Genomic DNA, 27,536 nt, shown 5'->3' with positions numbered 1-27,536 from the left:
CTCATTGCCTGACAATATTACGCCTTGTGTGACATAAACAGATTTAGCCTTACTATTTCTTTTGCATTTAAAAGTATGAACATGTTTTAAAAGATATTTATTTGTTATGCATTTTTATTATAATATCTTATGCGTTTAAAATTCACTACATAAATGTAGTCTAAATGTCTAATGTATAAAAAGAAGGTAAAATGTTTCAGTGAAAAACCATCAGAGGGCCGGCCCTATGGTGGAGTGGTTGTTTGCGCTCTCTGCTTCGGTGGCCCAGGATTTCGCTGGTTCGGATCCTGGGCGTGGACCTAGTGCCGCTCATCAAGCCATGCTGAGGCGGCATCCCACATGCCACAAATAGATGGATCCACAACTAAAATTACAACTATGTCCTGGGGGGCTTTGAGAAGAAGAAGGAAAAATTTAAAAAAAAAAAGTGTCATTCTGCCGAAGGGAATTAAAAAAATTCACTCTATTTAAAAAAAAAAACCATCAGAGAATCTTGGTTCTCTTACTTTATCTTAATCATAAAAATAGCTACTATTTATTGAAAATTTTCTGTGCCAAGAATTGTATTAAATCTTTATATAATTACTCATTTAATCCTTACAATAATTCTATGAAGTAGGTATTACGACAACTGTTTCTATGCAATACTTCATGACTTCTTAGGGAGAATTGGCGAAATCAATTCCAATTTTGTAATGAATAAGATGGATATTTAACTACAAATAGTTTTCAAAAGTAATAGAGTCATGAAAAAATTTTCCCTAACTATGAAAAATTGCAATAACATTACCATTAAAGTATAAAAATAATTTGACATTGTTGGATGAAAAGATAAAATTTTAGCAGTTTATCATCTTATCCTTCAACAAGATACTTAAAATGTTTGTAAACAACTTGTATTAATTTAAGTTAAAATAGTATAATGTCTTTCCCTTAACAAACTTAAGTAATCAATAGAGGGAGAAACGACTACTTTTGGGAGAGAATAAATATAGAGACATAGGCCATTAAATTCCTTGAATACATCATGAGACTCAAGAGGTAAAGAGAGACTCTCCCAGATGTCAAATCTTCAGTCCAATTTTTACACTAACGGGTCAGGTCAGGGAAGAATGAACTTAAAAGAGGAAGAAAAAGTGCCATGAGTTCACGAAATGAACAATTAGTCAAAATTCAGTCTTCCAGCCCAGAGGCCTCCCTGTGGAGTCTCTTCTACTATTTTCTATTCCCTGCTGACACTTAATAATAAACATTTTCACTAATGGACACTCTAAAACCTACTTGATTAAGAAATAGATGTTCATATAATCACATTTCTTGTTATTCATGGAGATAATTGCCACTTCTCCTCTTTCTTGCCTATACTGTCACACGTTATCCTTATCTTCACTAATCAAAAAGCCAGTACACATCTGTGAATGGTACAAGAAATAAGAAGGAAATGAGAAACTCCATGTTGCTCTACAGTCAGTTTAGAATTTAAGCAACTCACTTCATGTAGAACGGAACAAATTTGGGTCAGACCTAAATGTCAAGAATCTTAGATTCTGAAACCTAACCTGGACAAAGTATGCAGATTTAAGAAAACTTAAGACACTAAGTATCATTTCTTGGTTTTAAAGTGAAAGTGTGATTTATTTTTATCACTTTGTCACTTTCCAACTTCATAAAAATCAGGTTACTAAACAAATTTATATGCACATATAGACAGATTCTCACTTAAATGAGAATCATAATATATCTAAAAGTTACAGAATTTTTTCTTTTTTGAGAAAGATTAGCTCTGAGCTAACATCTGCTGCCAATCCTCCTCTTTTTTTTTTTTTTTTGCTGAAGAAGACTGGCCCTGAGCCAACATCCATGCCCATCTTCTTCTACTTTATCTGTGGGACACCTATCACAGCATAGCTTGATAATCAGTACGCAGATCCAGACCCGGGATCCAAACCAGCTATCCCCGGGCCGTTGAAGCAGAATGTGCAAACTTAACCACTGCACCACTGGGCCTGCCCCTGGAATTTTTTCTTTAAAGAAAGTATTTCCTCTTTTAAGTACAAAAGGACCCTGAGTAATATCTTCAATAAATATGTTAATATTTCTTTTGTGACTGGGCTGTAATAAGCACATCAATTTAAAGATATTTATTGTACAGTTTGATTGTAGGATATTGAGGATTAAAATGACTACATAGAGTTCTAAACATCTAGTGTGGTGGTAGAATGTTTCAATTGGCAAAAATATCTGATAATTTTCTTTGCTTCACCTGTATCTTTATAATAAAAATAAGTGTTTACTAAATACTTCCCATAGGCCAAGTACTGTGCTAAGGCTCTCTTTATATTATCTATAAATGATAACAATCCTAAGAGATAGGTATTAACATGCCCATTTTAGAAATGAAGGATTTAGGCTCAGAGAGGTTAAGCAACATACTCAAGGGGGGACAGCCAATGAAGTGGTAGGGAATAGAATTTGAACTCAGGTCAAAAATCAACCTCTTAACCATCTTGTTCCAAATGACACCCTCCTTTTTCAGTCTCTTCTCTCTCCTTTTCCCCACAGTTCTACAAAAGCAGTCAAATCTTTGTCATCCTAAAACTTCTTCAGTTATTTTTCTGGAACTTTTCACATTAAGGGTAGAAAGAAGAGTAAATAATCTGTATCAGCTCTCTCTACTCCTTTCTTATTCACTCTTCAACCCATGGCCACTTGGATTGTATACCCACCACTCTACTGGAAACTGTTTTCAGTAAGGTTACCAATGGCCTCCAAATTGCCCAGTCTAATGGAGGTTTTTCAGTTCTTCTCTTACTGGACCTCTGTTGACCATTCTATCATCCTGGAAGGTTTTAGTCTTTGGCGTCTAACACCCTACTCCCCCACCCCTGATTCTCCTCCTCCTTTCTGATCATTCTTCTCATCTTCTTCATTATCTCCAGTAAGTGTTCAATGCCCTAGTGTTCAATCCTTAGTCCACTGTTCAAATCGGTCAAAGTATCTCTGTGTGATTGCAGCCATTTTTACATAGTGAAATACCACTTCTTCCCAGTTTCAGACCTGCGTGTCCGACCTATCCAGGGGCACCACACGTTGCACTCAACAGTTCTCTCCTGTATTTTCCATTTCAGTCAGTGTGTCTACCACCCACCAAGTCACCCAAGCTAAAAACTGGAGAGTTGTCCTTGATTACTTGCTCTCCTTCACATGCCAGTCAATCTCCACGATGCTCTGTCACTTTTACCTCCTGTTTCTTGACCACATTCCTTCTCCTTCATCCTCATTGCTTCCCTCCTGGTTTGAGTCCTCATCCTCCCTTCTCTTCTGCCATGACCTCTGAAATGATCTCCCTGTCTCCAGTATTGTTCCTCTAAAATTTACCCTCCACACAGCCATGTCAGAAGTGAAAATCCAACCACAAGTCCCCTCAGACACTCCCAATAGGATCAAGGAGCCGATGGGCCCTTATAAGGCCCTTCACGATCTGGTTCCTGCTCACACCTTTGTCTGCATCCCTTACAATTTCCTACCCGACGCCTTACAGTCCCAAGATCCAACTCCCGGTCTCATCTCAGCACTATCCCACCCACCCCATCTTGGTCCTTGTTTCCTCTGCCTGGCTAATATCTATGTAATGTGTAAGGCTTGGCTCAGATATCATCTTATTTAGCAAGCATTCTTCTACCTGAATTTAATGTCATTTCTCAATGATCCAAAAACACACTATACACATTGCTGTCATTGTAATTTTAACTTTTTTTTTCTTCTTAAAGATTGGCACCTGAGCTAACGATTGTTGCCAATTTTTTTTTCTGCTTTTTCTCCTCAAACCCCCCAAGTACATAGTTGTATATTTTAGCTGTGGGTCCTTCTAGTTGTGGCATGTGGGATGCCGCCCCAACGTGACCTAATGAGCAGTGCTGTCCGTGCCCAGGATCCGAACCGGCAAAACCCTGGGCCACTGACTCGGAGCGCGCGAACTTAACCACTCGGCCACAGGGCCGGCCCTGTAATTTTAACATTTTAATTATTTTTGTTTTTGTATCTGTCTCCTTCACTGAACAGTGAGCTCCAGGGACTATAGCACTGTGCCGGGCACAGATTTTTTTTGCTAAGTTAGTCTCCTTAAATTGGGGAATAAATAAATGATTAAATAAATGATTCAGTCCAACACATCATTTATCTTGTACATTACATTCAACTAATTATTTAAGCCATTGGGCCTGAGTGTCCTCATCTATAAATGGGCTCAGTAATTCTGGCCCATCTTGTGATTGGGAGAATAAAATAATGGATTTTAAATCACATGAGCAAAATGTAAAGTACTCTACTGGGCATTTACAAGGCAAGTCAGTCTACTTAGACAATGGTATGATAAATAAAGCTGTTTTTACTAACATGTGCTTCACATTTTCTTCTTTTACCTTGCCAATCTGTAGTCCAAGTTTATGGTTTCATGAGCATTCCTTTAGATAATGCCACTTAGGACTCATATAAATTCACCACAAATAGTAAACTGGCTTTGAAGAAAAAGTTTTCAAATTGCTGTTTCTTACTCATTACCTTTCAGAAATTGCTTAATAGCAAATTTATGGGAAAATAAAGCTCATTTCAAGGCAGTAAATCTAAATATTTGGAGGAGTTATTTCATTTCTTTGTTATCACCTCTGTTTTGGATACTTTTGAACATAATCCAGCTGTCATGCCTCATTGGAGGAAAGATTTTAGGGATTTTTACATGAAATAAACAAGTACCATTGAATATTCTATAGCAAACGCCCCATTGCAAATTTGTGATGTAGGTAATTTGCAATTTTCTTCCTTTCATCCTGGCCTTGTATTAACTTTTGTAGGCATTATCCCAATACTAAACTCTGCATGGGAAGTGTGGCCCTTGCCACGACCAGTACCCACTTGCTATCTTCCAAAGGAGTCCTGAACACAGGCGCACAGGAGTTGCCCCTTGCAGTTGGCATCTTTTATCAGACATTCTAGTGAGGTGAAGAGAGTCTCCCCAAGATTTGTTGAGTTCTAAAGTTTTACCTCTGGCAAGAATTTTTGAAGACACCACTAAGAGAAAGAGAGTGTCCTTTAACAGACATTATTTATATCATTACATAAACCTTTTATACAGATACACTAATAATCATTCCGATCTTGTAATTCTTGGATGTTTGATAATACAAAAACTATAGTAACTGAACAGATATGTTGATTACATATATTTTAAAATAATTTTCCAAGTACATAATACAGAAGCACATTTGTAGTTCTCTACCATAAAATGAAATAATAGTTATGATACAGAAAACTACATTGCATTACAGTGGAAATTGTGTTTCAAACATTACCTACTTGTCCATACTATCTTTACTCAGAATATAAAGATCCAGAAAAACTTGAATAATAATGTCCCAAAGTTCAACTTCTTGTTATAACTCCAAAGGAAACCTATTGCCCCTGCCCCAAGAAAAAATTTTTTACCGTCACTTTGATTAACAGCTAATCTGCCTAAATTATTTACATGTGTACAACTGGGGTATCTCGCCCCAAAGTATTTGAATTGCAAGTGGATAAACTTTTGCTGCACTTTCAGAGACCATTTAATTGCTACATGTTGAGAATATTAATCATATTTTCTTTCCCACTAAATGAGAGGGATGGAGATGGAGGGAGTGAGGAAGGGGCCGATAAAGAGGGAAATCTTACTGCAGTGTAAATTACTAAGAAAAGAAAACATTTTCTGTAATAGCTAATTCGGCTTGTCTATAATGGTTCTCTTTGGTGATAACTATTAAATAATTTTTAGGCAGGCCCCAAGATGGACAAAATCAGTCAGATTTCATTGTCCCTTTGGAGGAGAACCAGTAAATTATATCCTTGAAAAACAAAATGGAAGAAAAAAAAATAGTGCTTACTTTCTGTTCCTTTTCCGGGCTCGACTGTAGGCTTCTAAACCTTCTGTTAGTGTCTTCAACTTCTCCGGCTCCACCTGAGAGAAGGTATGAAGACCAAACCACATTACCCAGACCTGCAATTGTTAACACTGTTTGTACTTTCCTGCTGTACAAGTAGGCTCTGCGCTGGGGGAGAGGAGGCTAAAACTTTCACTATCCTGTCAAATGTCCTGTCCTCGCTCAGGCAGAGGTTGGTTCCGTGGCTCCAGGCTGCAAGATCGATGGAAAAGACTGTTTGGCTTTCAAATTGTCAACATTTTGAAAATAGTGTTTTAAGAACAAAACTTGGAATTTAAATAACCTTCAATACACAACACATATCAGTCAGAGATCTTGGTTTGCTTTCTCCGCTGCCTGATGCTCAGCAACTGCAAATCTGTATTCCATCAGGGGAGGACAAGAGCAGTGGTTGGTGAAGGGGTCGGGGCTTTGGAGCCAACAGAGAGAAGTCTGAATCTGACCTCCTTGCTTCCTAGCATGAGGAAAACAATTAAATTTTCTGAGCCTCAGTTTCCTCCTCTTTAAAATGAGGACAATAATACCTACCTTCCTGCTAGAATTGCTGTGAGAATTAAAATGCAGCCAGTCATGTTGAACACTTAGCCAAGTACAGAGCAGCTATTATTACCTAGAATGTATTAGGCTCTGCAGAGACCACAAAACTGTGGGGCAGTGGTCCATGCATAGTCCTTACTGACGTGGGAAGAGGGTGTTGCTACATCTATGGGCACGTCCTCTCCCCTGGCCTGCTCTGTCGCTGCAAGCCTGTGTGAAGTCCACTACCTCATCACAGGGCGGCTGCCAAATGGTGGCTGGGGGATTTCAGGGGTGGGGAGGTGCCTCCAGTAATCTCTATCATGGTTCTCCAAGCCACATCCCCTAAGAAAAACAATTAATAAATAGGAAAACATGTGTGCAACTTGTGAATAAAAACACCTTTAGAAAAACATTGCTATTTTTATTGATCTTAAAAAAAAAAAATCTAAGTAAAGACAGTGTTGCTTGCTGTGTAAAAAGCTTCAAGGCAAATCCCCCAGCTATCCCTTAACCCAGTTTTCTCCCCACCCTATGCTACTTTTATATAAAAATTGAGAGGTTGCCAAAAGTGCCTCATGGGTAAGAAAATAAACACTAATAAGCAAGAAAATTATTAACTTTTGTCTTTAAATCTTCCTTACTCATGAATATCATTTATAAATAATTTTTCTTTGGCAGCTCAAATCTAGTACACAGTAGTGATTAACAAAGGGTTTCCATTATCAAGTCTGAAAACAAGCATTGCTAATTATTCAATGAGAAAAACAGTCAAATAATAGAAACATTTTCCTTTTCATGATTTTTGTATTTTGTCCTAAAGGATCAAAATATCTTATATGCACAAGTTCACTGGGGATAGGTGATCTATTCTGTGCCAGAACAAGAGATAACTTCGTTCCAGTAACACCTTACAGGAGCTATGAAGAAAAGTATCTTATTGGGATGACTGGAAAAGCTTAAGTAAGCTGAACATATCCATGTGCCGTTTTAAAAAAAAAAGGTGCCTGGATACGCTTTCATATTTCATGTTAGAAATGAGGTTCCATCTTGTATTTACTCACACGAAAAGAATACGGAAAATGTTTCACATGTTACATTTATGTAATTTATAGCTAATTCCACTTATATTTAAATGACTTTCTTGGCAGCAGGAAGGAAGCTCTCCTGTTGCATAAACTTCTATTAGACACAAACTGGGGTAGTGAGAGATCTCAGAAGAGATGGATGCAGGCAACAGAAAGCAGATTCACAGTGAAACAAAGCAAGACACCACAGTGAAAACTTACTCTTTGGTCTTAATTTCAAAAATTGTTAGGTCAAATTATTTTTATAAATCTTCAATTTTTATTTTTAATTAAATAAGGAATAAGGGGCAATAAAAACATTTCTTGTGCATTTATTATGTAAAAGGCACTATTTTATTATTTAATATGGTAATACTGCAAACCAGTATTATTTTTGTTATTTTACAGATGGGACTCAGTAAGTTTAAGTAGTATGGCCAGCACTGAAACTCTTGTCTGGTTCCATAGCACTGAACCTCTCTCCACCATACCAACTCTAATATACATAGAAATGTAGTCATTTTATATATATTATATCATATATATACACACACATATGTATATACATATGTCTATATGTATGCACATGCACAGACATACTGAAAAAATTAGGTCAAATTATTTTAAATCAAATTATATTTTCATAGAAATTCAGATAATTCTTGTCCAAATTTATCTTAAAAAATTTTTTATGCTTGAATAATTTCCTGGTGATTTTTCTGATCTAATTCTCTACCATGATTTCTTCACTTACATTTGCCTCTAAGGCTGTAAGTTACTCTCGTAATGAACTATGTTATTTATAAAGGATTCAATGACCTTGACAGAGAAAGCAACGATGGTGCTTTCCAAAACTAAATATAAATAAGATACACATTTCTGTGTATTTTTCATAAGACAAGATCATACATATCCAGAGGTAAATGTTTAGTTTATTTTGTTTCAGAATTTTAGTACTCTAGTGTATTGTGAAATACAATACATGAAGAGTATGTGTTGTTTCTGGGGAAATATTCATAGACTTAGACAATATTTAAGAAACTCTTTAAAGATACCCCCCCACCCCAAACAGTATCAGAGAAGAACAAAATAAATTCAATTACTAGTCAAATAGAAATCATATTTAATTATTTAATGAACACTACCTCATAAATTATTTAGCTAACTTGTAAATGAAGGAAGTACTGGGAAACCAAATACATAAATGTAACATTAAAAAGGTTAAATGCACACAAATACTTTTTATAAAACTTACACTGAAGGAGCAAGTAATAAGACATTTAATACTTTAATCTGCAATTATAATCTTATATTCCTGTACCTTCACAAGCCAGGAGTTCCATAAATTATTTAATTCCTATCTTGGTGAGAAACTGGGGTAGGACTTTCCAATGTATTTTTACTCATAATCTGCCCACATATTCTCATTCTAATAATGATGGTGCTAATAGTAACGGCCATGATAGTATAACTCTTTTCACATGTCATTTAAAAATTAGAAAAAGATACCCAGAATTTATATGTATTTATAAATCACATCTTACCTCATGTGTAAATATATACATATGTTGAATATTTTTTACTCCTAAATCCCTTCTTTCAGTTACTCAAATTCTTTAGATACAATAATTCTTCAACATAAATAGTCCTATAGCCTGTTCAGTCAGGTTAGAAAGATACTCACAGAGCCAGACATTATTATATGGTGGAGGTTTAAGAGTCTTCTGAACAAGTCTGAATCTCTGGTTGCTTATTTTGTTCACAAGGCACATATTAGACCTTTGGTAATTTCATTAAGTTTGATTTGGGGCCAGCACAGCAGCATGCAGTGTATCTCAAGAGTAACTTAAAGTCTATGACAAAAGGAGACCCAAACCTCTCAGAGAGCCAAACTGCCCCTCTGAAAGTGAGGGATAGCATATATCAGAAGAAACTGAATCGAAGAACTGAGATCACTTTTGAATAGAGCCAGTTAACTAGAGATGATGTAAAATTCCCTCAGGCTTTAATCCTGACAACAGGATTAAGTCTCCTGGTGATTACTTTGCTGCTACTTAGTGCTGAGGCAAAGCTGTCAGTCACACAAAGGTCAAAGAATAGAGCACACGCCACATCACAGATTTCATAGCAGAGATAAGACAGCTGACCTCAAGCTCCCCTTTTCATCCTTCACTTCTCCATCCCATTTCTACATCATCAGCCCCTGTTTTGGGGGAATGGTATAATACAAGGAGTCCTAAGCTTAGAGTTAGAAGACCAGGGTTGGAACCTGGCTTAACTGCCTGTGACTTGTGTCCTTAGGAATGCCACTTCTCTGAGCTTCAGTTCTCTCATCTGTAAAATGGGGATAATTGTGCACATCTTTTTGGGTCACTGAGAGAATCTAAAAAGACAACAAACATGAAGGTGCTTTGTAAACACCAAAGCAGTCTTTCCCAAAGTGCCACTGGTAGCATGTGAAATTATTTTAGGTGGAACATGGACAGACTTTAAAACACTTTTTTTTTTTTTTGAGGAAGATCAGCCCTAAGCTAACATCTGCCGCCAATCCTCCTCTTTTTGCTGAGGAAGACTGGCCCTGAGCTAACATCTGTGCCCATCTTCCTCTCCTTTATATGTGGGGAGCCTGCCACAGCATGGGTTGACATGTGGTGCGTAGGTGTGTACCTGGGATCTGAACCGGTGAACCCCGGTCACCAAAGTGGAATGTGTGAACTTAACCGCTGTGCGACCAGGCTGGCCCCTAAACATTTTTAATAGTTATACTTTCCTGTAAATTTGTATTAGAAAAATACAAAAAACACTATACTTAGATTTCACATGTATTACACCTTAGAATAAGACTGAAGAAGTTATTTAAAAAGTGGCTTGAAGAGTGCCTAGTACATAACAAGTGTCCAAAAAATATTTGTGGAATGAATAAATAAACAAGTAAATGAATATAAAGAAAAATTTTAACTAACTGATAGTATAGGTAACATGCAACTTCATCCGAAGTCTGGGAAACACAGCTATGAAGCAATAAGCAAATATGAGGCATTTATTAGGTTCATTATTATCAAATATTTATTAAAAAGTAAATATTTTAGGGGCTGGCCCTGTGGCCGAGTGGTTAAGTTCGCACGCTCCGCTGCAGGCGGCCCAGTGTTTCATTGGTTCGAATCCTGGGCGCAGACATGGCACTGCTCATCAAACCACGCTGAGGCAGCATCCCACATGCCAGAACTAGAAGGACCCACAGCGAAGAATATACAACTATGTACCGGGGGGCTTTGGGGAGAAAAAGGAAAAATAAAATCTTAAAAAAAAAAAAAGTAAATATTTAAAAAAAATCTTCAAGCTGAAAAAGTCCTTCAAACTTAAAGTACAATATTTCAATATTTTTTAAAGAATGGGAACTAATGATAAATAAGTAACTCGGGGTAAAAAGTTGACTCACCTGTGACACTATGACAGAAAAAGATGAATCTAATTTTCCAACAATAGTATTTGTGAAAAAATCGATAAATAATCTCATTTTTTCAAATGAACTAACCAAATCCACATTATTACAATTTTAGTCAGTGGCACTTTCTGAGGCCTTTTGTGTGTGTGTGTGTGTGTGCTTTCTTTCTTCTTCACTTTAGATAGCAGTGTTTTTAAGTACTAGAGAACTATACTACAGGACTAGAGCAAATCTATTCTAAATATTATAACACATTTCATATCAACTCACAACATATAAATAGAATTAAATGTTTTGGATAAACTCGTATTTCTAAAGAAACACTGTTTAAAAGTTCACATAACAGAAGGAGGTATTTACCTCAGACCTGAGATTCCATTTGCTACTATTCACATGAAAATTGTATTGACAAGCTCAAGAACTCTGTGCTGGGTCTCAGTTAACTGCGAATGGAGATAGTCTTCCTTTTCCTCTGTAATCTTGCTCAAGAAAAAAAAAATCAAATATTCCACAAGTCACTAAAGTTTATAGTCTTACCTAAGCTTTGTACTCAGTTTAGTCTTTTTCCTAACATTCACATTTTTGGTCTTATCTAGCTTTTCATTTTTTTTTTTATTATCTTTCAAATTTTGATCAGGCACCGACTTTGTTTGCCTGGATTTTATCTAGCTTATTTCTTTTCAAAAACTATTTTCCTTCCTTTTCAAGAGGATCCTGTTGCTATAGAGCATTGATTGCCCTCGCTGCCCTAGCAGCCAAAATGCAGCCCAAATACTGTGGATATTGATTGGGTACAGAGAAAAGGATTCATTTCCAGTAGAGGTTAAGAAAATATATTAAGCAAAGGGAATATACAAAGAACACCTTCAGCAGAGAATTATAATACCAAAGAATATAAACAGCTAACACTGAAAATCAAGCACAAAAAGAATGTTCTTCAAAGTAAAATGTTTAAACATCACAGGAAGACACACCTCTCAAATTTAGTCTCCAGGCTCAATTTCTTAAGTTACACATCCCCAGAATGCAACGGTAAGCTCTCTCTGGTTTTGCTCCACACTGAAAATATGTGTGCGTGTGATGCTGAACTGACATACAGAAAGTGTATTGTCCCCAAATAAACTTGGTTGATGAGTTTTGTCTGTTTTGAACAACTATTCAGAGATCTATTTTATCTCCACCTGACAAATGTAACTGTATGGAAAAAAGCCAAAGTGTGGATCTAGAGAAGAGTCTCTACACCCTCCTTTTAAACACATCCTCATTTAATCAGGTGCCGTTATACTGAAATGGAGAACTTTTCTGTGTCATCAGGAGATGTCTCTACCTATCCAACAACAACAAACATTTCATTGCAAAGAAACATTTTGGTGCCAATCTAGCAATAAATTCTTTCCTAAATTTGGCTTGAGTCAGAATACACATTGAATGTAAGAGAAACGAAATATGAAGACTAACAGGACAATGCTCAAAAAGAGTGAAAATGATCTACTCAGAAAAAAATAAGAACTTTATTTCTTGATTATTACTTGAGAGTCAACCCTTTCAGGTTGGTTTATGTAAGATCAAAGATGGCAAATGATAATTACAAAATGTATTTTAGAAAACGAGTATTTTTCCTATTTTTAAATAATTATTGAAACATAGTACATAAAGATAACCATTTTCCCCCACAATTGCACAGGCTTTAAATATTTGCATATTATAGGGTATAGGTGTAATGCCAACAGAAGCCATTTTCCTTCCCAAGAATTCCTTAATACTAGGCCAAGATCTGGGAGTGCATTTCTCCGACCATAACGATGCACTGGAGCACAGCACTGATCTTATTCCTGGCCACTGAACCTCCAACTACAAAGGGTTCATGGTTCAGAGAGAAACTAGCACCATTTATTTAGAAAAAGTATAAATATCTTCAAAATATACTTCACTACAAACTGATGACTAATGAAAAATGTATTAGTGAGGAGATGCCACTTTCTGAATGGTATAATACAAAGTACATAATATTCTTCAGCGCTGTCACATGGCCTCAACATTGGGACAGTATTATATAGCTGTGATTCAAGACAACTTTTTAGACTGTTAAAAATCTCCACTAATTAATATTGTTGCATGTAGCGGGTAGGGTAGGAAGGCAGAGGAAGAAAGTCTGACTTTAATTCTTTTAGAAGCTTTGTGAGAAGGGGGACTTTCAAGTCCTCTCAACAAAGTGCTTTAAAATGCTTCCAAGTAAAACTCCTTCTTGACATGAACAGCTAATATTAACTTATAATCAGATACGCCAATTTGTATGCGATGTGCTGAACTTCATAAAAAATAGTTACAAACTATTTCATTCATTAAATAGATTCTTTATAATCCTTTCATTCTCAACCTGGTTAGTAAATCCTTTATTCAAGGATAGTGCACAGGTGAACAATAACTAAGGTCAAATTACCACAATTTCATAATGGTGGAATCCAAACAGAGAACAGGGATGAGGATGCTAATTTTTACTGAGCCTCTTTCATGTGCTGGGTAACCTATTTATGGTATCTTATTTAATTCCTAAAACCTCACTCTGAGTAGGAATTAATATTCCCACTTAAGAGATGAGGAAAATATAGCTCTGGGAGATTAAATTCCTACCCAGGACCATGTAGGTGACTGACAGAACTGAGATCAAGCTCATGTCAGAAAGCCCAAAGCCCATGTGTCTTTCTGCCACATCCTGCTTTCTCTCTAGTTCTCTGTAGACTGTGTATTTGACGTTTAGAAATCAAACCTCTTAAGTAATATCAGAAACTGCAGAACATTCCTAATGCATTATTAGTAATTCTGTTCCATTTAACACCCCGCCAAAGATTAAAAATGCCTTTCTAAGATCATAAACTGACCAAGTCATTTACACTATAACGACAAACAGTCTGCGAAAGTAGCAACTTATGGACACATGGAGACCTCAGCCTCGGGCAGGTATCAGTGCTCCAATCACAGCATGGACCCCTCACATCAAAGACCACTCATGCAACCTGAAAACACAGAGGTGCCTGGCTTGCTTTGAATTAGTAATCTGCAATACTGTTACTTACTTATTTTTCTACTTTGCCTGCTTCTGAAAAAAATTTGAGGTGGCTTGTTGAGAACAAAGACTGTAACAGAAAATAAATGACAGGTTTATGGGATGTGGAGGGTGTATAAGAAATCTATTCTAACACTTGAGTTAACGTAGATTTTATCTGGAGAGATCTGACAGGATCTTGGATTGATTTAAAATTGGTGGATATACAAATAGTATAAAAAACTGAAAGGCTAAGAAAGTTTAACATGATAATGTGTAAGAAAATTGTTTAGCAAACCTTTTCTTCTGAGATACTACAAAGATAAACACTAGGGGAAATGGTCCCACATTCCACATTAGTAAGACAGAATTAATAAGATTTTACTATAATAAACAAATTCTTTATGGAGTAGGTCTCTGTCTTTCTCTCTCGACTTTATTAAAACGTCAGGCATTATTACCACAGTGTATAGAGGGGAACCTAATACACTGTCTACCTTTTTAAAAGCTGAAGTCTGATTATTAATGCACAGGATTTTATTTCTCAAACACTGCTGAGGACTAAGGGGTTCTATGTAAATAAAAATTACATCATAATTGGCTCACTTGACTAAGAGTACAAATTTTTAAAAAGTTTTACTGGAAATCTTTTCAAATAGATCATGCTTTGTCTTACACAGATATTGAACATAGTTTAATTTTTTTCGTGATGAAACAGGATTATTACCAAGATATCAGGCAAAAGCCATTTGGCTAGAAGTCAGACAGACTTGTGTCTGAAATTTCACCTTTTCTGGTGTTACAAACTGAGAACACTGTTTGGCTCGCTGGGTATCATTAAATAAGATATGAGGAAGCCCTTCCTTTGTTGTGTGAGCTATAGGAGAAAAAACAGTGCTTGTGAAGTAGTACTTTGATTTTTTTATGTGCAAAAGTGAGGTAGGTCCTAAAAAGACCAGAGGTTTCTAAAAATGTTAAGTGCCCTGCAGCTTTTAAGGCTGTTATACCTTGCTTTTTAATGATAGATAAATATTTCATGTGTTGTTACTATTACATGTTTTCAATTTTGCACCTCTGAATGTGTGCTTTAAATGATTTTTTCTGAATTACTAAAAATATTTTTAGTCTATCTTGATATCAAGATTTTGATATCAAGGCTTTGAGAATGCCAAATTACAATGTTAGCCAATGGTAGGGGGAGTATCTGAATTTAGAGAAACAATTTCATGCTTCCTATTAGGAATTCATCTCTTGCCTACAATAACAAAGAAGAATCCAGAGTTTTGAAACGTGTATTATTATTTTATAGTGAATGAATACTATTTGTTTACTTAAATGAAGCAACATAAATGTTTCATGTTTCTTGGACTTCTAGATAACAACTTTTTTTTAAGGGTATCTGCCCGAACATTAGTGAGTAATTCAATCTCAGTAGTTTGTGAACACAGACTAATCAGAAGATTAGGACCATAGTTTAACGTGAAATGTGTTAAAAGTACATGCCTTTATTCTCCTGAGGACATAAAAAGATATTTAGACAAGGCATTTAGGACAGGAAGAATGTTTCCAGGAAAGGAAGGTCATAATCTTTTCTTTAGTTAAGTTTTTTGTAAAATGCCACATAAAAAAGACAGTTTCATCTGCACACAGATTGTAAAACAGTTCAATGTCTACATCTTGTAGTTGTAGCAGTTCCCTTTATATCATAAAAGCCCAATTTTGCTGTTTCTAATTATTTTTTGAATAAAATGTCAAAAATATTTAGGTTTGTCAACATAAAGAATGTTTTGTCTGGTCTCAGAGAGATTAGACAATAAAAAGTTTTCTGACTAGGGAGTATGGAATTCATTTTCTTATCAAACGTAGAAACATAATGCCCAGAGTGTACCTGACAAGTATATATTAGGCATCATAAGCAACGAGTTTTAAGGACCTCCCGGTCATTTGGAGAAAGACAATCTTTTTATTGTGCTGACAAAAATGCTATTGGTTTCCTGCCATTAAACCTAAGTGCCAGTGGAGGTTTGAGCAGAGTTGAAATAGTTTTATACAATATGCTCTTTAAGAGAATAATATGTACCTGTAAGAGTAATTTTTATTTCCTAAGGAGGTGAAAAATTATATGTTTCTTCATCATATGTGGGGAATGTGCATAATTATTTCTTCCCGGTCAAATATAAACTTTTCTGTCTACTTTAAACATTCTGAATATTTCTTGCCTAGTGAGCCAATTCTACCAATTGTGAGGGGGAATAAAGCCCAGAAGACCCCTACTAATTTCTTCTAAATTGAATGGTAGTTTCATGGAGAAGTTTTCATTTAATTTATATGATCAGATTGTGTTAAGTAGAACCAGACTTTGGGGTTAAACATTTCCATATGTTATAAAGGCCTAGAACTTTTCCTGAAAGGAGACAGCATTCTGAACTCAGACATGACCTGCTGCTTCCAGAAATGGCTGCAACTCCACGCCGCTTTTACCCTCTCCCCAGCTCTAAATGTCACACGTAAGCACATGGAGGAGAGGCTCTCCCCTGGCACTTTCTGTTGCCTGGGAGGGCCCCTTCCTCTGCTGCATTCCTGGACTCCAAAAGCCACCAGATTTTTTCCCAGTCATTGCCACTTGCCTTCATCCTCTGTGTGCGGAATGAAGAATTAGGTAAATGCAGGGAAGGAAGGCAGAGTTAACAAGAATCTGGAAATTCTGGTTCCTGGGTTAGAGCCACCCTGAGCCCTAGTGGGATCTACAAATGCTTCACAACTCACCCCTTGTTGATACGACATTTTGGTGACTATAACCATCCCCTCTTCATTATACGCTCCAGAAGCTTGTGAGACCTCAATGAGTCATGAAGAATCCTAATTTCAAATCCAAAGAATCCAAAGTGATGATAACAAAAAATAGTAATTGATATCTGAACAAAGGTTAGTTATTTGACAATGGATAAAGATTGGTATACCTTCCCTTCCTCGGGGCTTTGTTGACATGAATTGTGAACGTCGTCTTCTCTTACTAATTTTCCAGGCCAGGAAGTAAGTCCTTTGATTTGGCCCCAGACCAAGTCGCCAACGTTGAACGTCCTTGGCCTATAATGTATCAACTCATTTGAAGAGGGGGAGTCTGGATTCCTTAGGTCATCTTCACTACTAATGCTTTTAGCGTCTGAAGGGCTAGGCACACACCCATTAATGCTTTTGGCATTAAAGTCTCCATTATAATGGATGTAGTCTTTGACCAGAGAACTTTCCAAACTATTTGAGGAGCTTGGAGACTGCTCCTCTAGGACGAGGTCTTGCCTTGTGGTACTCAGCAGCTCTCCAAAGCCCCGACTCTGTCGAGGTCTGTTCCCATTAATGTGTGCACATCTTTCCACAGTGTTCTCTAGTCTCTCCTTAAAAGTCATCATAGTTCTTTTGTAGTTATTATACCTGAAATTTTCCTCCAGAATTTTATCCCCTTGACAGTTTCTTGGTGGTAACAGTATTGGGTGCTGTTCCCCAGGCAGAAATGGCAGTGTAGAGACATTATTGGACCTTTCATGACAAGGACTACTGTGGATATGGCCTGGATGATCTAAAAATTCCTCGCATTTCCACCTGTTTCGTTCCCCTCCAGGGCTTTGCTCCCCATCCCACTGTTTTTTGGATGTGTGGCAACTTGCTGCCTTGAAATATTCAAACCCATCTCCTTCATTTGAGTTTTTCCCATGGTCCAGATTCCTGGGCAGCCGGGCCCCTCTTGCATTCCTCAGCCTACCATCATGATCGACACTGCCCATGTTTCGTCCATGAATGACCGCACTGACAGCACTGGGGAGACTTAACGGGTCACCAATCGAAGCAGTGAAGGCACTCATGGCACTCAGAGCTGGAATGGGGCTGATCTGAGTTGTACTGTTGACTGCAGTGGTAATGACAACCTGCATTCCTTTGCTGGCTGCATCAACAACTGCCTTGTAAATGGCATCTACAGAAGCATCACCTTGGCCACCCATAACAAGGCCATCCTTCACCTGCTGACCAAGAGATGAGTCAATCCTCGGTTGCAACTCACAAGATGTATCTTGGAAAGGCGGAAGTGTAGTGTTCGGATTCTCAGGAAGTGCTGTGAGCCCCGGCTGAGTGCTTATTCTTTTGTTTAGGAGAGTTGCATCTTCCTGCATCCTCACCTTAAAGAAATAGAGAGGAAGCAGTGAAAGGGAGAAAAAAAATTTAAAGATTTCGAAGAGAAAGACCATAATTTTAAGATTTACCAAAAGACAAACACATATAACAAGGAAGGAAATATAAAGAAAGAACAAAGCTCAAAAATGAAATAAAAAGTCACCCTGTGTAGAAAAACTTGTGTCTTGATTATACTTGGGTACCATTTCTTTGGTTGAAATCATTCAACAGACTTTTTTTTAATCATCCCTACTTTACATTCTCTAGAAAAAGTGAAGTTGAGATGGTTGGGCACAAAATGTTTTCAGGTGATGACTCCATGTATTTAGTGTCATTATACCTTTTGCAACTTGGGATTCAAAGAGAGAAACAAGTCAGTCACCAGCACAGCTCAAATCACAGAGGCAACCATATTTTGAAAATGATTTCTAACTCACTGATATTTCTACTGAACTAAGTGACATACAATACAAGATAAAACAAAACAAAATACATATACTCCTTTCTTAACAATAAAATATTTCTGATATGACACTATATTTTTGAAGTTTTCAGATAGGGTAGTAACACCTACTCTTCAACCTTACCTGGCTACCAGCTGAGGGACATTCCCATGCTATCAACAGTGAAAGTGGCTCTCTATAAAAGTGGTTCCCAATTGGGCAGAGGTGAAGGGAGGGAATACCCACCAGGGAAGAATATCAATGGTCAGGACAGGAAGGATGAGTGCAGTTTGCAACTGTCCTGAGGTTATTCTAATTTCACCAAACCTGTCTAAGAATTGCTGCTCCAGATCCTTGATACTTCAGATTTTCCCCACAGTGATCACTCCCTTACTGTCTTCACATCCTTCCCTTCTATACCAGAGCCTGGGATCCATCAGCACATCAACCACTCTCTTGCCATTCTCCCCTCGTCTACACCTACCAGATAAAATCTTGGATAAGTTTAACTGCCTGCCTTATCTGTATCTACTGTGAGGATGCTGAGTATCTGTCTATAGGAACTTATGGCTTCCAACTGGGGCTTATTGTTTCCATCAATCCTATGATCCTCTAGTTAGCTATCACTCTCCTCCATAACTATTCAAATCTTCATCCACATCTTCGAGCTGGATGCTATACCATCTCCGGCACTATTCTTAGTAGATAACCTTACTTAACAGAGAAAATGGAGTTCATGGGTCAAGAATTCTTGTAATTCTTATACTCTGCTATTTCCTGGCCCCAGCAGCACACAGTTCCCTGCAACTATATGTGTCCCAAATCCTGTCCTGCTTCCCAGTGTATGAGGGGCCCCTTCTGCTCTCTGAGGGCAAGTTCTCTATTTACGTCTGGATCCCAAGGTACTCCTCAAGGATCTTGCCTGATCTGTTATCCCTTCTCTTAAGTTCAATCTCTTCCACTTTTTTGGGCTCTTTCCTTTAGTATATAACTATGTGCATAGTTAGTTTTTGAAGGAGTAATCCACACTCTTTAATTCCTAAGCTTTTTCATCCTTCTATTATTGCAATCTGGCTTGTGCTCCCACCTCTCCACCAAAACTGCATTCTACCAAGTCACTGGTGATGTCCTAATTGCTACATCTAATAGATTCTCTTCAGGCTTTATCTACTTGTTTTCTTCAGTGATATGGTTGAACACTTCCTCTTCCCTTCTAAATTATTTTATTATATAAGATGTATACGAATATTTTCTTATTGCCAAAAAAGATAAAAATTTTCCTCATTACTACCCCCTCCAAATCTGTACTTTCCCATCCCACTCCAATCCCATTTCCCTTCTCAGAATTAATCACTGCTGGAGTGCATCCTTGCAGATACTTACTTTTAATACATTAAAGTATGTTGGTGTATATCTAGTTTCCCTTCTTTCCTTCATTCCTTCCTTCTTTCCTTCACATAAATGGTGAGTATTTTAATATTTTTCTGCAATACCACAGTATTGAAGTCTTTCAATCTTGCGGATCTTTCCATATTAGATTATACAAGTCTACCTGATCTTTTAACCTACCAGATAGACGGACATAGCATAACTTATTTAACTATTCCCCTACTGATGGACGCTTAACTGGTTTCTAATTTTTTCCACCACATACCATGTTGTAATGAACAGTCTGGTATGTGTCCCTTTGTTCACATTTGAAGATTTCTCTAAAATAGATACATGGAAGTTGAACTTCTGAGTCAAAGGACATGTCTATTTAAAACCTCATAACCTATCAAATTACCTTCCAAAAGGAATGTATCAGCATACAATCAGACCAACAATACATCTAAAAGAATCCATTTCCCCACACCGCAGTCAGCAAGGGAATCATCAATTTGATGGACATATTAAAGTTGTAATTTGTATAACTCTGATTATTCTTTGCATATGTTTATTAACTTATCTTTCTTATTCTATGAATTGTCTGTTCATATCTATTGCTCTAATCAATTATCTTTTTTATTCCTGATTTGTAAGAACTCTTTTTATATTACAGATGTCAATTATTTGCTATTATTATACAAGTGTTTTTTGCCGGGTTGCCACTTGTCTTTAACTTTGTTTAGAATACCCTTGATCATATAGAAATTTTAAGGTTTTATGTATTCAACTCTGTTCTTTCTTTCCTTTTTGACTTCTTGGTTTTGTGTCTTACCACAAGAACCTCCTCTACCCAAGATTATTTTTAAAAACTTCCATATTTTCTTTTTTTGTTTTTTTTTTTTAAAGATTGGCACCTGAGCTAACATCTGTTGCCAGTCTTCATTTTTTTTTTTGCTTCCTCTTCTCCCCAAAGCCCCTCCAGTACATAGCTGTGTATTCTAGTTGTGGTCCTCCTGGTTGTGCTATATGGGTCGCTGCCTCAACATGGCCTGATGAGCAGTGCCATGTCCGCACCCATGATCCAAACCGGCGAAACCCTGGGCCGCCGAAGTGGAGCATGCAAACTTAACCACTTGGCCACAGGGCTGGCTCCCTATATTTTCTTCTTATATTTATTGAGTGTTACTCTTTCTATATAACTCCTTAATCTTTCATGAATATATTCAGCTTGTATAACTAAGGGAAGACCAGGGAGAGAGAGGAGAGAGCTGGGGCTGGAGATAGAGGCCAAGCAGGCATGTTAAGGATGAGGATTTTAATCGTGAGAGTAATGGGAAATTACAGAAGAGTTTAAGAGGGTAACATGATCAGCTTTTACTCTCAGCTCCAAAGTCACTGAGATGCTTCAGGCAAAATAAAATAACCTTTACACAAAAGACTGGAATGTTTAACAATATTCATTATTGAGAAATAACAGTATGTAGAGGTGAAAGGGCACATAACTTCCTTCTTTCCTCTCTTCCCCCAAATTAAGTGTTTAAACAAACCTAGACATTGTTTTCTGCTTAAGTAACCCAGGGAAGGAGAGTACCTGAAAGTTCTGAAACAGACAAGCCATGGGGTTATTGTTAGCTGGGCAAGGAATTGCGGACTGTCCTTGAAATGCCTGGAGGTTCTGGTACCCCTGAAGAAGTTGCTGCTGTTGCTGATTTGGAGGAAACATCTGATTGTTGTTTAACAGCGACTGTAGATGAGTCAGTTGATGGTTATTCAAAGTATTGTTTATTGAGGACATGTCACCTATAGTTTGAAAAACATAAAATGTAAGTCAATGTGATTCTTTGGAGATCCTATGCCTATCTTTGTACCTGAGGATTTCTGAAACAAAATCTAAAAACTAGACTTACATGGTAATTCTTTTCTCTTTTTCTCCTCAAAGTCTTACTAAGTGGTAAGGAAAGAATAGTTTTATTATTTAATTTTATCTTCAGTAGTTAGTTTTTAAATTTTATATCATGGAGAGACTACTTAGTCTTTGCTCTATCGATTAGGCAATCTTTATATATTGAGCTTCAGTGTTATACAATTCCTTGAAATTATTTTTATTGGAGCATCAACAATTAAAGGTTGAAATTAGTCCTAAAATGTTTTAGTAATCATAAGTATTGGACCAGATGATTAAAACAAGTTAGTTTGATCAGGCTTTTTTTTAACAAAATTTTTTTCTCAAGCCACAATCATCAATAAATACCACCAAATAAAATTGGATTTGGTTTAGAAATATGTATTTTGTTTTTAAGTAAAAGGTGGGTCACCTGAAATTAAAATTGTAAAGAAAGCTAACAATGCAAAAGAATTCACTGCCATAATCATTAAATATAAATATTATATAATTAGCTAGGATTAAACTAAATTTATATTCAAATTAACTTATTTTGAAATTATCTTGAGAATAATGTCATAGAAATTGTCTTGTAACTTGAAATATGTAAATCTGTAATGCTTTTTAGATTATTTGATTTCAACACTAAATAGAACTAATTAAACTGTATTATAAAGAGGTCCATAAAATCTGGAAACATATTTTTTTATGTACTGAAGATGTCTTTGATAATATCATGTATATTTGCCCATGTTTCCAGACTTTGTGGACACTATCTCTGTACTTTATATTATAGTTACCTTCACCAATCAGTTGAATACACTTGACATTTTCTAACTTTTTGTGATAGGGTAATCTACATGAAGGATTTTTGTTTTTAAGCCTCAAAGTTCTAAAGAATAATACTGTCTGAGGAAATCTAGCAGCAGCTATTGGGGTTGTCTGTTTCTTTGAACTTGGGCAAATTTTAACTTTGAATGTTTTTATGCCTTGTTTCTTATTTTGCTGGATAAACATTTAGATTTGTTTATTTAGGGATCACCTGGAAAAACACTTCCTCAAACTGTTTTCATCCACAGTGCAGCTGCTCATACTAACCCTGTGATGCCACACCAACTAAAATTCAAATAAAAGTTATTTTTAAGATGTACCTGTGCTTTATTATTTGAAAAATAAGACTCTACTTGGCTTAAGAGAATGATGGGTAGGTTAGGTTTAGGTGGCATCAGAATTAGAAGAGAAAGCAGATTAAAATGGTATTTAGTATTGCTAGAGTAGGGGAAAAGGAAAAAGTCATTTTCATGTTCGTATAACTATGGTTGTGGGTGGGTGTTATTATATTTAGTTCCTTAAGCAAGCTGTGACATAACAAAAACATTTTTAAAAATAGTGTGACAAAATGGAGTTTTTAAAAAGGAGAAAATAGAATTAGAAAAACGTTTCTTTTGTAAAAATTTGTGAAAAAATTTAACTTACCAAGCAGACCTGTCCCCAGTAGAGGGTTAAGTAGCTGTGGCACCACAGAGTTACTGTTGAGTTTAGCTGGACCAGGTGTATTCCCAGCATTATTAGATATATTCAGCAATGTTTCTGCCATTGACACCACTGCTGTCCCACCAAGTGTTGAGACAGTCAGTGCTGCCACTGCTGATGATGTAGTGGTTGTGGTAGTGGTTGCCTGGGAGGAAGTTGCTATGGAAACCTCTGGATGATTAGCGGTGTTGGCCGATGCCGAGTTCAGGACACCTCCCAACAGCTGGGGATTCAAGGCCATTAATCCTGAGGCCCCAGTGACAGCTGGGAGGAACAGGGGGTTAAAAGTAGTGTCACTGCCTGCAAAGCTTGGTAAAGGGTTCCCCAGGGGGCTGGTTAAAAGGGTCTCAGCTCGGCTGTTCTCTGACTGATTGCTTGGCAAATGGTCTGGTGGGGCTGTCATCTGTGTTAATGAGGGTAAAGGGGTATTTTGCTGTTGCAAAAGATCTGAGATGGTCAGATTGAAAGATGGCAGGGGAAGCATGGCAGCTGCTTGGGCTTGGTTCTGAAGCAGGGCTGCTAAGAGCTGAAAGTGAACAGGTTGCAATACCTGCCCATCCATGTCACCGGAGAGAAAAGCTAAAGCAGCATTTACATTCGGGTTGAGAAAACCTAAAGGGTGGAGGTTGATCTCAGACTTGCCTTCTCCTGCTGAAGGCTGGAGGATATTTAATAGATTCTGGTTTAGGAGATGCTGTTGATTCACTGGCAAAGAGATAGGTAGAGAACTGAGGAGGCTGGGGTTCAAGGGGTGTGGAAGATGGTTGTTTGAAGTGCTGTTGGATGGAAAATGAAGTGCGTGCTCCTGGCCAACAAAGGGAAAATCACTCCCAATGGGCAGCTGACTCTGCAGTGGGTTTCCAGCTGCGGTGGTGACTATAACGCCATCTTGAAGAACAGATGTTGTCTTTGTGATGGCAGGGTGGTTGGTGCCAGCTATGGCTATGGAGGATGATGGTCCTGAAATGCCTAAAATGAAAAAAACACAAGCCATTTATTAATTACAGATGTTAAGGAAGACAACCCCATTAAAATACATTGAGATACATTTCAGTTAATTCATTACAAGTCATCTTTGCTCATTTTAATCAGATTAATTGTAATCAGAGATAATTTGACACCTGTTAATGAAACTTAAGTTTAACTTCACACTTCCTAATCTACTTGGAAAATAAATATATTGAAGAAACTTAGCATATTAAGAAAAAGCTGTTTCTAACTACCACATAGCTTGTTTTTCATAGCTGGATAAGGTGAAGATGGGGGAATCTGTGTGGTAGTTCATTCAATTTGGTAGATAAATGTAACAAGGCTTCATTTTTCAAAATACGTTTTTTTCATTTTTAAAAAAGCTTTTGGTCTTTATTTATAATTATAGTACTTGCTTTTGGTGAAAAGAAAAAACCAACTAGAATATGCACGAGAGTATAAAACAGAAAGTAAAAAGTATCTTGAAAATAACGATTACTATTTTAGTGTATAGTTTTCTGGGCTTTCCCCACCTGTACATATATACACACGCAGATGTATATATACATGTTACATATTTTAAACAAAAATGGATTCATGCTGTTTTGTAACTTTTCTTCATTTATCAATACATTGTGAATATCTTTCCATGTTAACTCACGTTAATTACACAAACATTTTACTAACATCATGTGTGGATATACCATAATTTAATCAACCTACAGTCACTGATATTTTGATTGTTTACAGTCTTTTATTATTGTAAGCAACACTATGATAAACATTTTTATTAACTCATTTTTGCCAATATGCCCAATTATTTTCTAAGGATAAATTCTTACAAGTGGAATTCCAGGGACAAAAGGGTTATATATCTTTAAGGTTTTGGATACATATTATCAAACTGCCCTCCAGCAAAGTTGATCAATACACATTCAATTTACATTTCCATAAACAGTGTATGGCAGTGCTCATTTCTCACCAACATTATCTTATCATTTTAAAATGTTTGCCACTATGATAGCATAAAGATACTTTGTACTCATGATTTCTTAAATCAGACCAGTCTTCAGCCAGACAGCATTCTTAATCCTGAAAGTCTTATGCTAGAGATGAAAATTCAGGGAATTTAATATTTAAAAATATAAAATTTCAGTTGCTTATTATAATTGTTTTAGTTGTTCTCAATCCAAGCTGCACAATAGAATTACCTGGAGTACTTACATACACACACATACACAAAAACAAAACAACGCCTGGGCCCTATCCCAGACCAGCAGAAAACTCATCTCCTGGGGTACAGCCTGGGCAGTAGTATTCATTGAAATCACCCCTGGTGATCCAGATGCACTGGGGTGAGGTGGGAGGGTGAGAATCACATTCTGTTAAAAAGGAACCTACAATCATCTTTTCATAAAAAGGTCTTCTAAAGGGGTGCATTGTTTTATGTAATACATGTATTTGGCAAATATTTATTATTACAAGCATATGCATTTAATTTTATATTAAACATGTATATGGTATAATGAACAATACCAGTGTTACTGACAATCTAAAATAATTCAAACACTTTACTGCTGTGCTATGCCATAACAAGAAACTTTATATTTGACTATGTTACCTTTGAGATCTTGTCCAAACACAATGAAATGTTTCCATAGTTGTGATAGTAGTACAAATGTAATTTTATATTGTTTTCTCCTGATGTAGTAACACATGAATTTTTCCTTTTTGATATATACTTTGTATTAATATTTTTAACCACATAGCATACAGATCGACTATACTTATTGAACCATTCTGATAAAGTTGGCATTTATATTTTGATTTTTTCATCATTTTCTCTAACACAGGGATGAACATCTTTCTGCATATGATACTTTCCTACCTTTGAATTTTTCCTAAGGAAAAATCCTTAGGATCTCATAACATCATTGGTATGATTGTTATGAGAATCAAAAAAGGTAAGTGAAAGGCTTGTAATGTGCAAAAGTCTATACAAATAAAAGGAGTAATCATTGTCATCATTATTATTGACATAAGTAGTTGTAGTTAGTAGTGGTGATGTGGTGATAGTAGTAAGTATAAATCAGCATATCCAACACACCTTATAGAATATTCCTATAGCATGACTTTGCAATTTATCCCAGCTGTCATGTCTTGCTTTTTTTTAAAAGCTCTCTGTTTCATTTCAAGAATGAGATTTAAAAAAACCCTGTTTGAAAATATATAAATATTTATGAACTATTATCATGAAATAATGACTATGTTCACAGAGTAGGGTAAGAACATATTGAATGCTGAAGTAGGCATATGATATACAATTTTTTAAATATTAATTCAGATTTGTAATAAAATACTCAACACCTTAAACATTTCATTGCTTCTTAAATCTTGCTGCTATTTCCATAAATAGGTACTGTGCTTTATTTGCACTTGAAGATCATCTTTTTAAACAAGCTAATAAAAACTCTTACTTACTAGTAATCACTATCTCTGTCTTTATTCCTGTCTGCTAAATAATGACGACATATTTAAATATACAGATCACCATTCCTCTAACCACAGTCAGAGCACATTTTCAAAATACTCTAGTGTATATATGGCAAGGCTTTGTAGATGAAGGATTTCCTTTGAGGTTATTATTTTTCTATCTTTGTTTTGTAAGAGAGAAGCACTCATACTTAAGATTCAAGAAAGTAGCCATTTGGGGATATTATTCTAAAAGTTCTCTATTTAAATATTCTTGAGGAATGACAATAAAGAAAATATAGTTACTCTGGGTTTATTTTTGTGTTACAAACAAGAAAGTGATGAATACCACAAGCTTTTTAAGGGTAATACATGGATCAAGGCCTATTTTTTATTTTCGCTAATGTTCAATAGATCAATTCAACAAACAGGTATACTCTGCTGAACAAAAGGATAGAAATGGTGATACAAAACAAAACAAAACCACAACACCCTGTCCTTTCCTGCAGGAACTGTGAGTTTAGGCAAAGTGATAAACACACAAATTTCCCTGTCTCTTTTTTTGCTCCCTCAAATATACATTTATTGAGAGCTTATTATGAACAAGGAAATTTTAAAGCTTTTTTCATATAGCTAGTGTAACTATAGTGCAATATACTAAC

General features: G+C 36.4%; 1 protein-coding gene across 5 annotated transcripts in view; it reads right to left on the bottom strand.

Moving 5' to 3' along the window:
• Positions 1-27,536, bottom strand: part of MBD5 (methyl-CpG binding domain protein 5) — a 196,611-nt gene that overhangs the window by 6,239 nt on the left and 162,836 nt on the right. For 4 of the 5 annotated variants that reach the window (XM_046658752.1, XM_046658748.1, XM_046658754.1 and 1 more), the window contains 4 exons: positions 23,377-24,402; positions 21,610-21,818; positions 17,004-18,212; positions 5,916-5,989 (listed from right to left, as the gene is read on the bottom strand). In XM_046658752.1, coding sequence (XP_046514708.1) covers positions 5,916-5,989; positions 17,004-18,212; positions 21,610-21,818; positions 23,377-24,402 — 2,518 coding nt within the window. The remainder of the gene's footprint in view (positions 1-5,915; positions 5,990-17,003; positions 18,213-21,609; positions 21,819-23,376; positions 24,403-27,536) is intronic. The other variant, XM_046658755.1, reaches the window with a different exon arrangement.

Source organism: Equus quagga, chromosome 4 (assembly GCF_021613505.1).
Source record: "Equus quagga isolate Etosha38 chromosome 4, UCLA_HA_Equagga_1.0, whole genome shotgun sequence".
NCBI lineage: Eukaryota > Metazoa > Chordata > Mammalia > Perissodactyla > Equidae > Equus > Equus quagga.
Note: the sequence above shows the minus strand (reverse complement) of the source record. Positions and strands in the feature narration are given on the sequence as shown.